We start from the raw sequence: 12,500 nt of genomic DNA, 5'->3' as shown, positions 1-12,500 counted from the left end.
TAGCCAGACTTTATCGGTGATGTTGTTATTACTTTGATGTTGTTGATGACAATGATGATGCTAGTAAAAATATCAATATTGATAATAATAGTAATGATAATAATAATAATAATAATAATAATAATAATAATAATAATAATAATAATAATAATGATGATGATGATGATGATGATGATGATGATGATGATGATCATCATCATCATCATCATCATCGTCGTCATCATCATTGTTATCATAATGATTAGGAGCGAGATGATAATAATAATAATAATAATAATAATAATAATAATAATAATAATAATAATAATAATAATAATAATAACAACAATAATAATAATAATAATAATAATAATAATAATAATAATAATAATAATAATAATAATAATAATAATAATAACAACAATAATAATAATAATAATAATAATAATAATGGGGAAATGACCGAGTGAATAAGGCATTACCCTTCCATTCGGTAGACCTTTGTTTGAGTCCCACTCCGGCATCCTGTTTTGTTTTGTTCCTTTAGCAAGACATTTAGCTTCTATTGCCCACTTTCCGACACTGCACTGCGACTGACACCTGGCGTATCATTTTATAAGATAACGACAACCCCCATTTTGCCAAGTGTTTAAACGTTTTTGAAGTCTTAGATATAAAACTTTTCGACAAGATGGTTGTCATCCTAAACTCTCTAATTTTATGCGATTATGTAGGTTAGTAGTATGACACTTGCCTTCGGACCGGATGGAGGGTCGAGGGTTCGAGTCCCGCTCTGAGCGGCGCATAGTTGAGTTCTTGTAAAGTCTCTTTACTCACATTCTCTCACCGTACTCGGGTGTAAAATGAGTAATATCTGACAGTTAACAGTGTTGTTTGTCTCTGTCGGGAAAAAATGTAATATCGCCGAACAGGCATCATGTCTCCTCTTACATGTTGAGTGTTGCTGTTGGCTTGGAACCCCTTGTAAAGTTCTTTGAGCACGTTCAGTGGATATTGCGCTCTCGTAAATGCTCAAGTTTATGGAGTAGAAGTTTTCTGATGAATTTTTAAAAAAGTTGTGACCCATTGCGTCTATCTGGTTTTAATTCTGATTGAATTCGGTGAAGAAAAATGAGCTTGAAATAAAAATAATAAAAATAAGGATTTAAAAAAAAAAACAGTTAACTGCCGTAATCTGGAAAAACATGTGTATTAAAATATTTGGCCAGAAAACTCGTCCTTCAAATCATCATCATCATGTAGTTCCATATCTGAAGCAGACGTCGGAGGTCATCTTCCGCCAAGCTGATATATCTCTTGCCAATTCTATTAAAGCAGCGCCACCTTTCTCAGCTTCATCTGTCCAAGTTCTTATCCCTTTCAAATAAGTTATTCTTTGTCTTCCTCTTATTCTTTTTCCATTCATCTTTCCAGTCAAGGCGAGTACTTCCAAACCAGGGTGGCGGATAATGTGTCCTAAAAATTCCATTTGGCGTTTGATGATTTTTGTTATCAGTGATCTTTTTCTGTTTGCCATTTCTAAAATTTCTTCATTTCTTTTCCTTTCCACCCATGACACCCTCATCATTCTTCTGTAAAACCACATTTCCGCTGCCCCAGTCTTTTAACCATGGTCTTGTTTATGGTCCAGCTCTAACAACCATATAGCAGCACAGACAGTACATAGCAATCCAGGACTTTGATTTTTGTTTTCATGTTAATATTCCTGTTTTTCATAATTGTATGCAGCTGGTAGAATGCATTCTTCGCCATACCTATTCTTTTCTTTATTTCACAATCTGATTTTCCATTGGATGTTACATTGAAGCCTAAATATTTGAAACATTCAACTTGTTGTATTGTTTGTCCTCTGCTTGTTATTACACAAATATCGATCGATTTAAATGACATTAATCATGACAAAACATTTCAAACATGGGATTCCTTGAAGACCATGAGAGGTCCCAGGTTTGATAATTTTTGTTAATTTGGTCATTTATATCGATCGATATTTGAAGAACGAGTTTTCTGGCCAATTTTTTTTAAATACATGTTTTTGCAGTGTACTGCAATGTACTGGTTAATACTAAGAGACATAACTCATTCTTCTTAATGAAGCCATAGTCCACTTTAATTCAGATTTTATAATTTAAGTTTAAAATACAATTTAAAACATCAGGTGTACGCTGATCGACGTGTGCTTATTTGTAAGATTTGATAACCCAAATTGTTATGGTCTCATTGTTGCAATGAAATACTCTCAAACCAACGCAAAATATTGTTCATTATAACAATGTTAAATCAGGCCCATAATAATTGCGCTCGGTTATCAGACCTGTAGATATGTGCACCTAGACGCTGGTATAATTTGAGAAAATTGGTTACACATATGTTTTGTCAATATAAGGCCGATGATCATAAATCGTGTATGTACATAAAAGAAACCCCTGTGAAGAACACGCTTTTTTAAAAGTTATGTCAAGAAAACTCGTTCTTCAAATATCGATCAATTAAAATGAACCTCATCTTGTCAAAAACTCTCAACCCTTTAAGGAAGTCTCAGGTTTTGTATTTTTGGCAAGACGAGGGACATTTTAATCTGTTGATAAGGATTAGTTTTCTGACCAATTAAAAAAAAAGTGTATTTTCATAGTACGTCAGCTTTATAGCTAGTTGTAGTTTACGGAAATAACAAAACCAAAGCACAGAAACTAATGATTAACTCAATTCCAAAGTCTCATACAAACCGTTTCGTGACTGGTGATTTGAGACCGATGAACAATTTAATTACTGGATGGATCACGCGTGGTGGATTTCGATTTGGTGACAGTTGACTTGTTGACATTTCTTGTTTGACGATGTAGTAGTTAAACTAGTACCGAGAAGACTTATTTATTTGGTCGATAAAAGAATTCGCTCTTTGGATAACATAGTTTCATCATTGTTGTTGGATTTTACATCATTCATAATAGACTATACAGGTAAAACTACGTTTCTATTTGTCTGTTCCCTTGACTAAATTGTGATTTTGGAGTACGGAAACGTTATGTCCTTTATATTAAAGGCAATCTGTTGTTTTGGAAACTGTCCAAAGACGTGCGACAAGATTAGTGCAGACTCTTCATGATCTATGCTATGAAGAAATATTAAAATGTCTGGACTTCCAAATAGGCGAAAGAGAGATGGTTTAATTCAATTATATAAATTAGTTCACTAGCTTGATAACAGAAAACACAATGATTTCTTTTATTACTCGCCGATTACATACACGGATGGAGATGAACTTAAAATATTTATTTCAAGATATTCGACTTCAATTGCTAAGAAGAATACAATTATATTCCGCACTTCAAAAACACGAAACAATTTAAAATCTCAACCTTAAAATGCTAAACATTTTAATGCATTTAAAAATGCCCTTGAAAAGGAACATTGTGCTTTAAAATACACGCATGACTGTGCATTCATGATAATAATAATATGTCATCTCTAAATTCATCACCATTCTCAGACAATTCGCCTTACACAATTCTTCCACTATCATTCACATGCAACCAAATTTCGATTTCATTAATTACAAATTACACCTTCAGGGCCTCTTTTTCCTCTCGCTCTCTTACAATATCAATCATTGTCTGTAACCAGGTACTTATATACACATGCGTAAAATGGGATAATATTCAATTTCATAATACCGAAAGTACACCTTTACAAAAAAAAAACGAAACGAAAAACAACAACAACAACAAAAAAAAAAAAAAAAACAACAACCAACAAGCAATTAAAACAGTTTAAGTTTAATACTTTCTACGGCGCTTTAGTTATATCCTTGATGAGGACAAACATGTGCTATTTAAACTGTTATCGTTTTATTTTTATTTTTTGGGGTTTTTTTTTAGTTAATGGAAATAATTGCAAACCAACATAAACCATATTCCATTACAGCATTGTCAAAACAAGATCACAACTGTACTCTTCTATCAGACCTACAACTGTGTATGGACGCATGGACGTAGGAAGTATAAAAACATCCCATCCCTTTCATGCATTTCCAGTTACTCTTTCAACTCAATCTAACTAAAGTCACAAACTCGTCCACTTTGAGCTCTTTATCAATGAACACAACACGAAGACCAAAGTTCTCACAAGAAAACCCGCTGGTCACCCATCGAGTAAGGTATATGCTCGCCAGTCTTAAATTATGCTTACTGCATGCCGGGCGCTTTCAATGTAATGATGTGTGATATCACATAATCTAAACTTTTTTATACATACTCATCATTGTGACACTTTTGCACGTTATATCCATATTATCAGTTTTCATGACTGTAAAAATCCCAGCAGAAAGCTACGCCTCTGGCTTTCAACTATTAATCGGCATAATCTATATTAACTTTCCATGTGCTCAAGGTCATTGGTCACATTTCAAATATTCTCAAAGTGACCCACTTAGTGAAAAGTGTTCACAGCTTTTTAAATATCTAACATTCCGATTGGTCACTTGATTCAACTTGACACATTGGTATGTTTATAACATTTGTAAACAAAGCAGCGTGTTTACATTTGTTAAGAAATATCCAATCGTTGGACAGCAACAAATCATGTGATTGATGACCTGCTTTTACGAAAACATGAATACAGATCGCTCCCATTGTAACAATAGTGAATAAAAGTCGTGACATCAAACCCTCTACTCTAGAGAGAGAGAGAGAGAGAGAGAGAGAGAGAGAGAGAGAGAGAGAGAGAGTAAGTAGGAGTGAAGTATCTGTTCAATGTTATAGTTATCATATAACGTTATAACAAGTGTAACTAAATGACAAATTGCCATATTTATGGACAATAAAGATCTATTATTATTATTATTATTATTATTATTATTATTATTATTATTATTATTATTATTATTATTATTATTATTATTATTATTATTAGTGAGTAGTGCACATGGATCTCGTGAAAATTAAACCCCTGGTCATGCCTGTGGGAGAGTTCAGTGATCGTAATCACAACAGAATAGTAGAACGAAATACACTTCAACAGTCGTAACGTCACTTCCCTCGTAATGACGCTTGGTAACTTAGTAACTGGCTCTAAACTATTGGAACAATGGCGGATGCCCTTATGAAATATTTCTCCGACAAGCATAAAAGTGTATCCAGAGAAAAAAAACAACATTATAAATCTGATCATGTTTTGACTTTTACACATTCTGATCACAAGACATATGAAAAGTTCTAGCCAGCATAAAGAATAAAAAGTAACGATTTTCTTTGTCTAGAACCACGATAGCCGCCGTTGCTGGGCGACGTGACATCAGACTATTGAATCCAATTGAAGTCAATCCGTTCTTTGGTTGTTTTTTTTTTGGTTTTTTTTTAAATTTTAACCTCCGTTCTTTGTTATTGCTTTTAGCCAGCCATTTTTTATGAGTAATTCTCATTAAATTGGATTAACCAGACGATAAACGTTTAAGGTTACACATAGTTTTGTGTATTGGTTTGTTGGCCGAAGAATGGTTTTGAACCTGAATCGTTTCATGTTTGGTATTTTGTCACTGGAATATCTGCCAATTTGGGAATAAAATCAGAGCTATCCGAAGCCTTCGTAAACTCACATGACACTATCCAAAACAATACAAGGCGACGAGCATCAAGAGAAAGAAAGCAGAACTTATACAATGGGATTAATTGTTTCAATGAGCACTGCTTACGACAACTCACTTTTTATTCTCTTTCGACGATCGTCGCCTTGTATCGTGAGGTAATAGGGGAGAAAAGTCGTGATGTCACACCTTCTACTTTACCGATTTCAAAATCCTTTTTAAGTTACCAGTACTTCAGAAGACTAGTAATAAATAGCTTACATATTGAATCATAAGGTGGCACAACTATTTTAGTAGTATAGGCAGATTCTAAGGATCACGAGACCAAAAGAGCGAGGATGAATTTATTGACGATCAACATATATTTAGTTTAGACTAGAAAATAAGATGCCATCATTCTGAAATGAAGAAGATCATTTACACAAGGTATGTATTCAGTCCTCCAAAAGTGGTTTTACGCTTCCAATGAGATTGGATTCATTTTTTTATGCCATTCGTTTGTCAAGGGGGCGGAACGGGGTAAATTGTATGAACCATCAAATTTAAAGATTTCATCGTTTATTGTGGCATTTATAAAACCATCTGTGTTATTCTCTGCACATAATATGTATATACATTTTTAAAATAACACCAAATGGGCCACACTCACTCACTCGCTCACTCAATCGTCTCCCGACCTGCGAGCACTTCAAGCGGTGCAAGAGATCTCCACCTGGTCCTGTCAGCTGCTGTTCTTGGAGCCACCAATAGGGACAGATCTCTTTGTGTGATTCCTCTCAACGGTAAGTCTCCAGGTCCCCTTGAGGTGACATCGCTTCCTTCTACCATATGGCCACGGCGTACCTTAAATTGTGTAAACAAAGAGTGACATACGCCCTGCTTTGACCCATATTCTTGAGTATAATATCAGAAATATCATCGTACTCGACGGAAGTCTCAGATTGGAAAGTTTTGGACATGTGAGGGTGGGTCATTTTAATCGATCGATAATTGAAGTTTTCTGACGAGACATTTTGAATAGATGTTTATTTTTTCAGATTACTTCAGTGTTGTCTTCTGACTCTTCTCAGCTCACTTCATTTCATATCATTGAAACATTTCTCTTCTTTTCAACCTTTCAGTTATGGTACCCCCCATTTTGAGAAAATGTGTGAGACAACTGCATCTGATTCTCTTGGTAGTTGTAGGAGTCACAGTCCTGATGTACGGCTATCCTAACACTCTCTTGATGGACACAACCGATAAAAGTAGGTCATAATACAGTGCGACATTTTCTTTTCCCCCCACTGTTTAGCAGGCAACGTGTGAGGACAAAAATATGCGCATTTTGCGAAATCTTTGGCATTGAAAAAACAGTAACGCGGGTAAACAAAATAAATAGATTAATTGATTAAATATGAATTGGCTTATCTAACTGCCATTATACCATCATAATCATAGTCACCATTATTATTATTATTATTATTATTATTATTATTATTATTATTATTATTATTATTATTATATTATTATTATTATTATTATTATTATATCATCATCATTATTATTATTACCATCATAATCAGTATCGTCATCATCATTGTCGTCATTGACGTCGTCTTTACTCCACTACTAAGATTATTCATACTTTCACTATCTTCAATACTTTTATCTTTACAATCATTACAATATTATATTAAGGGGACAAGCGGTGGCCATTTCTATCAATTTTGGCACCGAATATTTAAAAAAATGAGTTGACATTTTTAGATACTTCAAACATCAAACTTTCAATTTACAAGTTATAACATAAAAAATGTTTAAGATTGCTTAACTTCACGACATGTCCAAAGATGGGTTTATTCCAATCCTATCAAAAATATCTTCCAATATCAAAGTTCATTCCCTAGTAACATTAGTTCGATGAAATCAGCACTTTCATGTCATGCACCATTAGAAGCTTAGATTAAGCATAGCCATCGTAAAGTTATAGCCTGACACTGACCAAAAAATGACGTCAAAATGACAGTCTTTTGCCACAAAAGAAAACAAATCGTGAGTTGTATTCAACAGTTCAACCAATGAAATAACTTGTTTCCATGAGATCTACTAACGACAACTCACTAGACGCTAAACAAACCTAAAAATGACGTCAAACTGCCAGTCATAGAGGGTTCTTGTGTCAGGCTATATGTTAACGATGGCTACGGATTAAGCCCTAAAGGTTGCTATAAAACAATATTAAACTATATTATGTGTTCTCACATTATTTGAAAATGCCCACACTTGATAGTTACCACGAAGCAGGGTTGAACTTCAGCTTCACCTGATTTTTTCTCAAATTGTTACATTGGAACATATAAAAGTTAACTCCTCCAACAGTTTTTAATCAGTCTTGAAACTTTTACAGATAGACAAAACATTGATCTAAAACAATAACACCCGTTCTTTATAGTTAGAAAACTTTAATTGTTTTTAATTTATATGACGTAAAATTTTTCATCTTTGAATTACTTTTTTTTCACCTTTCTGGAATGGGGTTCAACAGTCGTGACGTCACTTTCCTCGTAATGACGCATAGTAACTTAGTTACTGGTTCTAAACTACCGGAACAATGGCGGACGCCATTATGAAATTTTTCTCCGTCGAGCATAAAAGTGTATTCAGAGGAGAAAAACATTAAATCTGATCATGTTTTGACTTTTATACATTCTGATCACATGAAACGTGGAAAAGTTCTAGCCAGCATGAAGAATAAAAACGTACCGATTGTCTTTGTTTAGAACCAAGCTGCTCGTTGCGAGGCGGACGTGACATCAGACCATTGAATCCAATTTTGATACAATAAAAACAAACAAAGTGCTGCATCTCAAAAAGCTTGAGTAACCTTTTAGATTGATCTATCAAAATTAATTTTTCAATGCTATTCGTCAACTAGTTTTTGAGCCTTTGAATTTTTAAAAAAAATGGTAATAGACAATTTCAATTTCCACAGCAACGGGTGAATATTTTGTTTATGAACTGTACATTTTTTTTATCGCTAGCTTGAGTGAATTGGGTCATATCATCATATCCTAAAAATGAAAATTTTTATTTTTGCCTCCGCATGTCCCCTTAAATCAATAACTTACAATCATTATTCTCGTTGTCTCACCATCTTTTCAGACACTTTTCAAGGATTAGAATCAAAAGTAGAGACATTCAACCGGCTTTTCTTGGACAGAGAAGTCGAAAGAAAGCAAAAATATTCGGGCAACAGTGCTGTGTTAGGAAATGACGGATTCGATTCTGGTAGAGTCAACAACGTCAACCATAGACATTACAGCAAAGACGCCCATGATGTCCTTAAAAACGATAGCCCTCAAGATGGATATAAAATTAATGAAGATGTGGATACAAGTGGGACGACAACTTCCCGAGAATTGTTTTATCGAAATGGTAAATGCTTTAAAGTGAGATTTTATATAGAGAACTATCCACTAAAATTATATCAATGCGCCTTGCAAGAGGTTTCCAGCCAACTACAACATTAACTATGCAACGAGCCCTGACGCCTGTAAGGCTGTGTTGTTGTTTTTTTTTTCAATTAAGACAGCATTGTTGCTGGTCAGATACCAATTTTATACCTGAGTATGGTGTGAGATTGTGAGTGAAAAATAGCATTTTTCAAGAACTCAACTTTACATGTTAACAATGGGAATCAAACCTGAAACCTACGGGTCAGAAGACAATAGAGCCGTTTTAATGTGATACCTTGATTTGTAGATTTGTAATGAGAAACAGAAGTCGTGAGGTCACAGCTTCGTTTCTTCCGGTTCAAAGCTCCTTGAAAGTGTGTAACCAGTTCTTCGGAGGACTAAAATTAATAGGTTTATAAAGATAGAAACAAAGTGAATTATAACTATAAACGAGACCAACTAAAATAGAAATCTCAGGTAGCATTGTTAAATCTATGGAAATCCTAAATTAAAAAAAAAAAAGAAAAAATCCCACTCATGTGTTGACCAGCAGATTAACATACGTATCACATGAGCTGAAAAATGAGCAAGTGAACCGCAGCCTATTTTGACTATTTAACTCACCTTTCCTTACCTACTTCAATCCAATAAAATACCGGTTTGACGCAACTATCACACATAAAAAAACTTGAGCTTTGATATAGCGCAATATCCACTAAACGTACTCAAAGCGCTTTACAAAGGGTCCCTGACCAACAGCAACACGTAACATGTAGAACGAGACATGACGCCTGTTAGGCGATATTACCATTTTTTTCGGACAGAGACAACGCTGTTTACCGTCAGGTACTCATTTTACATCTGAGTACGGTGAGAGAATGTGAGTAAAGAGCCTTTTTAAGGACTCAACTTTGCGCCGAGCGAGGCTCGAACCCAGGACATTCCAACCTGAAAGCGAGTGTCATACCACAAGCCCACATAACCGCACATATTATGTAGAATTTTTCATATTAGTCAGTCTCAGTAAAAACGTGTAGATACGTCGCTTTTAATTTAGATGGTAGAAAAAAAAAACACAAAAAAAAAAAAAAAAACACAACACAAGTCAAGCTTAAAATGAAATTAACGAGCATCGGATTGATCTCAGCACAACATAATCGACACTTCGTGGATGGAACATAACCACGCCTCTCGGATAGGCGTCATAATGATAATGTAAATTATAATGACATGGATTGGTAAACACATGCAAACTACACACGTTTTGTTATCGATAATATGTTTCTACGTAAAATACCAACTTTTCTACCGCTTGATTAATAGAACCAACACAGAAAACTATGTGGAGACTTAAATGTTTATAACATGATCGAGACCATTTTGTGATAACTAGTCATCCATTTTGCGGTATAAAAACAATAACAATAATTAACCGGTAGATAACTACGCCTCTCGGACAATCATCATCATGTAAACAATGGCAGTGATTGGTAGACACAGCAAACTACACAGGTTTTACTATCGATGGTATGTGTTAAGTAAAATACCCACTGTTCTACCGCTTGATCAGTAGAATCAACACAGAAAACTATGTGTAAACTTAAACATTTTTAATATGATCGAGAAAACCATGTGATAACTTGTCACCCATTTGTCGATATAAAAACAATAACAACGATCAGATAGAGGTCGAATTCGTTCACGTTATTGTTTATAAACAACAAACTATGTTTGTCCGAGCACGTGTGAGGGTGTGTTACAAATTCCATGTTTTGATTGGTCAAAAATTTACTGGTTAATACCTTTTGGAGGCGACCGATCATATTCATTTAATATCTTCTTAACTATTTGCAAACAACATTGACCATCGAAAGCAGATAGATGTTTGATGTTGTTGGTTTTTGTTTTTCGTTTGTTTGGGTTTTTTTTTGGTATTAAATCTTGACGCTTGAAACCATAATATTGCTTTATTTCTTAGATCAGCCAACCAATAAGAAGAAACAGAAGCTAATCATAATGACTTACATGCGCAGTGGATCGAGCTTCATAGGGGATTTATTCCAACAGCACCAGGATGTATTCTATGTCTTCGAGCCGCTCTGGGGACTTCAAAAGTTCCACAACAATCACACTCATTTTATTCAATATCTCAATGGCACACTATGGAGGTAAAGATTAAATTTTTACCATAACATATTTATAACTTTTAAAATGTTTAATCCCGCTGTTAAGCTCCGGTTTATCGAACTTCAGCTTATGTATCAACTTCCTCTCGATAGTATGTGCTTGGCTAAGAAGCTCACAACATTGCCATTCGGAAGTATAACGGACCAACACACAAAACTATGTTTTACATTGAACGTTTATATTCTGGTTAATATAGTTTAGTGAGAATTACTCATAAACGCGGATGGCAAAAAGCATTAACAAAGACCTGAGTGACGTCAACTTCATACTTCCTATAAGCAAATTTATGTCCAATAGATAGAATGCACTTGGCCAAGGAGTTCACAACATTGCCATCCGGAAGTATAACGGACCAACACACAAACTCTGTGTAACCATGAACTTTTATAGTCTGGTTAATACAGTTTAGTGAGAACAACTCACAAACGCGGATGGCAAAAAGAATAACAAAGGCCTGAGTGACGTCATCTTCGAACTATCTATACAGGGTGTCCATAAAGTCTTTCCCTGATTTCAAAGAGTTATTATTCTTAAACCTTAATATATAATTACATCTGCTTTTTCTAGGGAAAAGCCATACATGTGTGTCCATTAACCATAGACCCACATTACATCACCACATTTATCAAAATCAACATGGACTTAAAAGACCTCATAGTTCTCTCCTTCTATATATTTCGGAATAGCAACAGTGCAAAAACAAAACCAAAAAAAAAAACAAATCGCTTTTCCTTTATTGGTCTACAAACTGGCTATGAAAGCTTGTTGAGTTATCTTTGACGATTTTGCTTCATGCAATCACATTACACAAAAAGATTTATGTCCAACTTTTGCCATTCCAAAACAGAAGGAGAGAAAAATGATTTTTAAGCTAGATAGGTTGATTTTGCTAAATTTGATGCTGTTTTGTGGGTGGATGACCAATGGGTATAAAAGTATGACTTTCCCTTAAAAGATGGCGAGGTCCCAGGTTTAAGAGTGTCTACCAAGTTGTGTGTCATTTAAATCGATCGATGTTTGAAGGACGAGTTTTCTGGCCAAATTTTAAAATACATATCTTTCCAGAATGCGACAGATAACTGGTTAATTTTAATTTCTTTATAGATAGTATGCAGATGACGTTACTCAGGTCTTTGTTATTGTTTTTTGACTCCACGTTTATGAGTAATGCTCACTGAACTGTATTAACCCGACTATAAACGTTCATGGATACACACAGTTTTGTGTGTTGATCCGTTATACTTCCGGATGGCAATGTTATGAGCTTCTTAGCCAAGCGCATACTATCTATAAGA

At 34.6% G+C, this 12,500-nt stretch overlaps 1 protein-coding gene across 1 annotated transcript in view; it reads left to right on the top strand.

Annotated features, from left to right (window-relative positions):
* The first annotated feature begins 2,695 nt into the window (after positions 1 to 2,695).
* Positions 2,696 to 12,500, top strand: part of LOC144968495 (carbohydrate sulfotransferase 4-like) — a 23,252-nt gene continuing 13,447 nt past the window's right edge. Inside the window, exons 1-4 of the mRNA XM_078906927.1 lie at positions 2,696 to 2,960; positions 6,703 to 6,828; positions 8,726 to 8,998; positions 10,997 to 11,186. Of these exons, the coding sequence (XP_078763053.1) occupies positions 6,705 to 6,828; positions 8,726 to 8,998; positions 10,997 to 11,186 (587 nt within the window). The 5' untranslated portion in view covers positions 2,696 to 2,960; positions 6,703 to 6,704. The remainder of the gene's footprint in view (positions 2,961 to 6,702; positions 6,829 to 8,725; positions 8,999 to 10,996; positions 11,187 to 12,500) is intronic.

This window comes from Berghia stephanieae, chromosome 3 (genome assembly GCF_034508935.2).
Source record: "Berghia stephanieae isolate SIO BIC M18660-M18661 chromosome 3, UCSD_Bste_1.3, whole genome shotgun sequence".
NCBI lineage: Eukaryota > Metazoa > Mollusca > Gastropoda > Nudibranchia > Aeolidiidae > Berghia > Berghia stephanieae.
The sequence above is the reverse complement of the archived record's forward strand: the minus strand, read 5'-3'. Positions and strand labels throughout refer to the sequence as shown.